The sequence below is a fragment of the Chinchilla lanigera genome, unplaced genomic scaffold (genome assembly GCF_000276665.1).
Source record: "Chinchilla lanigera isolate Chin_1 unplaced genomic scaffold, ChiLan1.0 scaffold01454, whole genome shotgun sequence".
Classification (NCBI taxonomy): domain Eukaryota; kingdom Metazoa; phylum Chordata; class Mammalia; order Rodentia; family Chinchillidae; genus Chinchilla; species Chinchilla lanigera.
This window is the reverse complement of record NW_004956855.1, coordinates 1-2,744: the sequence shown is the minus strand read 5'-3', so window position 1 is coordinate 2,744 and position 2,744 is coordinate 1. Positions and strand designations below refer to the sequence as shown.

Here is a 2,744-nt window from a genome sequence, read left to right as displayed (position 1 = left end):
CTGCTTCCTTCTCTGCACCTGCTCCTGGGGCCCTGCCTGGTTCTCCATGGACCACAGCGACCCCTGCTGCGTGTGAGCGCCACCACAGGGAGGTTTTTTTCTGCTCACACTGATGTCCCCTCACCGTGTCTTGCACAGTAATACACGGTCGAGTCCTCAGTTTTCAATTGGCTCATTTGCAGATACAGCATGTTCTTCCCGTTGTCCCTGGAGATGGTGAATCGGCCCTTCACGGCGTCTGCGTAGTATGTGCTACCACCACTACTGTTGCAGGAGATCCACTCCAGCCCCTTTCCTGGAGCCCGGCAAATCCAGTCCATGTGATAGCTACTGAGGGTGAATCCTGAAGCCACGCAGGAGGGTCTCAGGGACCCGCCAGGCTGCACCAAGCCTCCCCCGGACTCCACCAGCTGCTCCTCACACTGGACACCTGCAAACACAGAGACATCCTGCTCAGAAAAACATCCCAGCTCCACTGCTTAACTCACTTGCACCCACTGAAGCCCAATATTTCTCCTAAATAATTTGGCTTTTATAATTGCAAACAGGAAAACGCAGCTCAGCGCCAGCTCCATGGTGAGCCGTCTGCTTTCTGTCCTCCTCACTGAGTGGGAACAGCTGGGCATCTGGGCTGGGCTCCTCTGCAGAGCTGCAGGGTCAGGGCTAAGCTGATTTTTATCAGCAGAGGGAGCCCCTACTTGCATGTCCTCCTGCTATATAGACAGCTCTGGGGATGAAAACTCACACAGGGCCCCCACATCAGATGTGAGTGTGCTGGGATGGTTGTGATCAGTTATTTCACACAAGAACTTATGAAAATTCACTATGAGATAATGTCTTGGTATTTCTAGCTCTTCACTGACTTTTATATTTCCTATTCACAGAGCATGTATTTTTCTATTCAATGTATCTGTTTTGGAAACATGTACAATTGTGAATGTATCAGAAACAGTTTCTATTCCTATAGGAGAGCTGATGTGTTGTAAATGTTCTCCCCGCTGTCTGGGCCTGTATTCTCCAGGTTGTGAACAAACTGCTTCGTGTTCCAGTTCCTGGACAGAGAAGACGCACCTGGTGATATTTCTATTCCCTCTTCCTGTAGGGAGGACGTGTGTGACTTGGCTGTATTCTGCTGTTGGCTGAGAGAAAACAGAACCAGATTTTATGTGGATCCCAGTACTGATCTCTCATTTTCAACTGTCATTAACTCTCTCACTCTTTTTCTATATTGAAATGTTGCTAATCTGTTACAGCTATAACACATAAACTGCCCATATAAGAAGTGCGCATCTGAGAAGAATTAGCACACATGGACACTTGCACAACCACACAGACAATTAGACTAGTGTACACACGTGTCATCTTGCAGTGTGTCCTGTGACTCCTCTACAGTCCTCCCTCCTGCTGCTTCCCTCCAGCATCCTATCAGAAGGCAGCTCATGACCATCTTCATGCTCTTTGCGTTAACTTACCTATGTCAACATTTATACAAAGAGCACACACACTATAACTTTGGTGGTGATTCACACAATATTGATTTGAAATAGCTGTACATGATTATGTGAGCCACCGTTCATGGACATGTATGCTGATTAATTTCCAAATACATGAAAATAATGCTGGGGATATATCTCAATTGTTGGCTGCTTACCTATGATTGCTCAATTTTTCAACCCCAGAGGCAAAGACAGGCAAAAAATGATTGATCACAAAGATACAAGGTAATCCAGGTGTGGTGGCACAAGCCTGTAATCCCAGCACTCAGGAGGCTGAGGCAGGAGGATCATTTCATGTTCAAGACCAGCCTGGGATGGAAAGTGAGATTAAGGCCAGCCTGAACTGCATAGCAAGACCCTATCTCAAAAGAAGAAAAGAAAGAAGTGAGGTACAAAACACTTTAATTCTTCAACCATTTAATTCTGTAAATGGTTATTTAAATATTCTAAGCTTCTGATTATTACAAAGAAACCTGTTCATCATCTTACATATGTAGGCACGAAAAAAGTTTCCTTCACCATAAACATACAAACATAACCAAAAAAACCTGGATTAACTATAAATTAATACATTTTCGGAAGCACATCAATGGAAGGAAGTTACAATAGAATACAGAATCTGGTTATACCAGGCTGACATAATAAAATAGGACCAATGCTGATTACCTGGGGCTGAGGTCACCCTATGTCATGTGATCAGAAGATTAAGCGGGAAGCAATTCATGGATTACTAAAGGCTGAGTGTGCTGAAACATCAGAGTGTGAATATAACAGACATGCAGACTTAGGGGGTGTATATGTCTCCGGCTGCTAGTGTAAAAATAACTCATAAGGAGAAACTTAGAACATATACAGGCTTTTCTTGTATTTCTAGAACCTGAGAGTTTGAAGAACAGGAAATGACAAAGCTGGTGTCTCGCGGGAGATAGCTGTGTGCTTCCAAATCTTGTCTAGTTTCTGCACACTCGGGGGTGGGGGGGCAGAAGAGATGCACACTATGTCCCTCCATTGAGGGAAGCAAAACAGGACATCAGCTCATGTCTCGGAGCCCTGATCTCAGGACACCTAGACAAGTTTCCCAAAAGAGACAGCACGTGGTAATACCGTCCGCCAGGGGCTCCAATATGGAAACACTTAGGGGCCCTGCTCTCAAACACAGCCTTCCATCCTGGGTTTATCTCTTCCTACAATCATTTTACTCCCTCACAGTAGCCCCAAAGTTTTAAATCTTTGTTGTACCAATTTAAA

The 2,744-nt window shown here is 45.0% G+C and overlaps 1 gene segment (V, D, J or C); it reads right to left on the bottom strand.

Annotated features, from left to right (window-relative positions):
- Positions 1-124: 124 nt before the first annotated feature.
- LOC102028923 lies at positions 125-593 on the bottom strand (the record flags this gene model as incomplete). The annotated part of the segment is given in 2 exon segments: positions 125-432; positions 532-593. Coding segments are annotated over 2 exon segments (352 nt in total), but the record flags the coding sequence as incomplete, so codon positions are not given.
- Between the last annotated feature and the right edge of the window lie 2,151 nt (positions 594-2,744).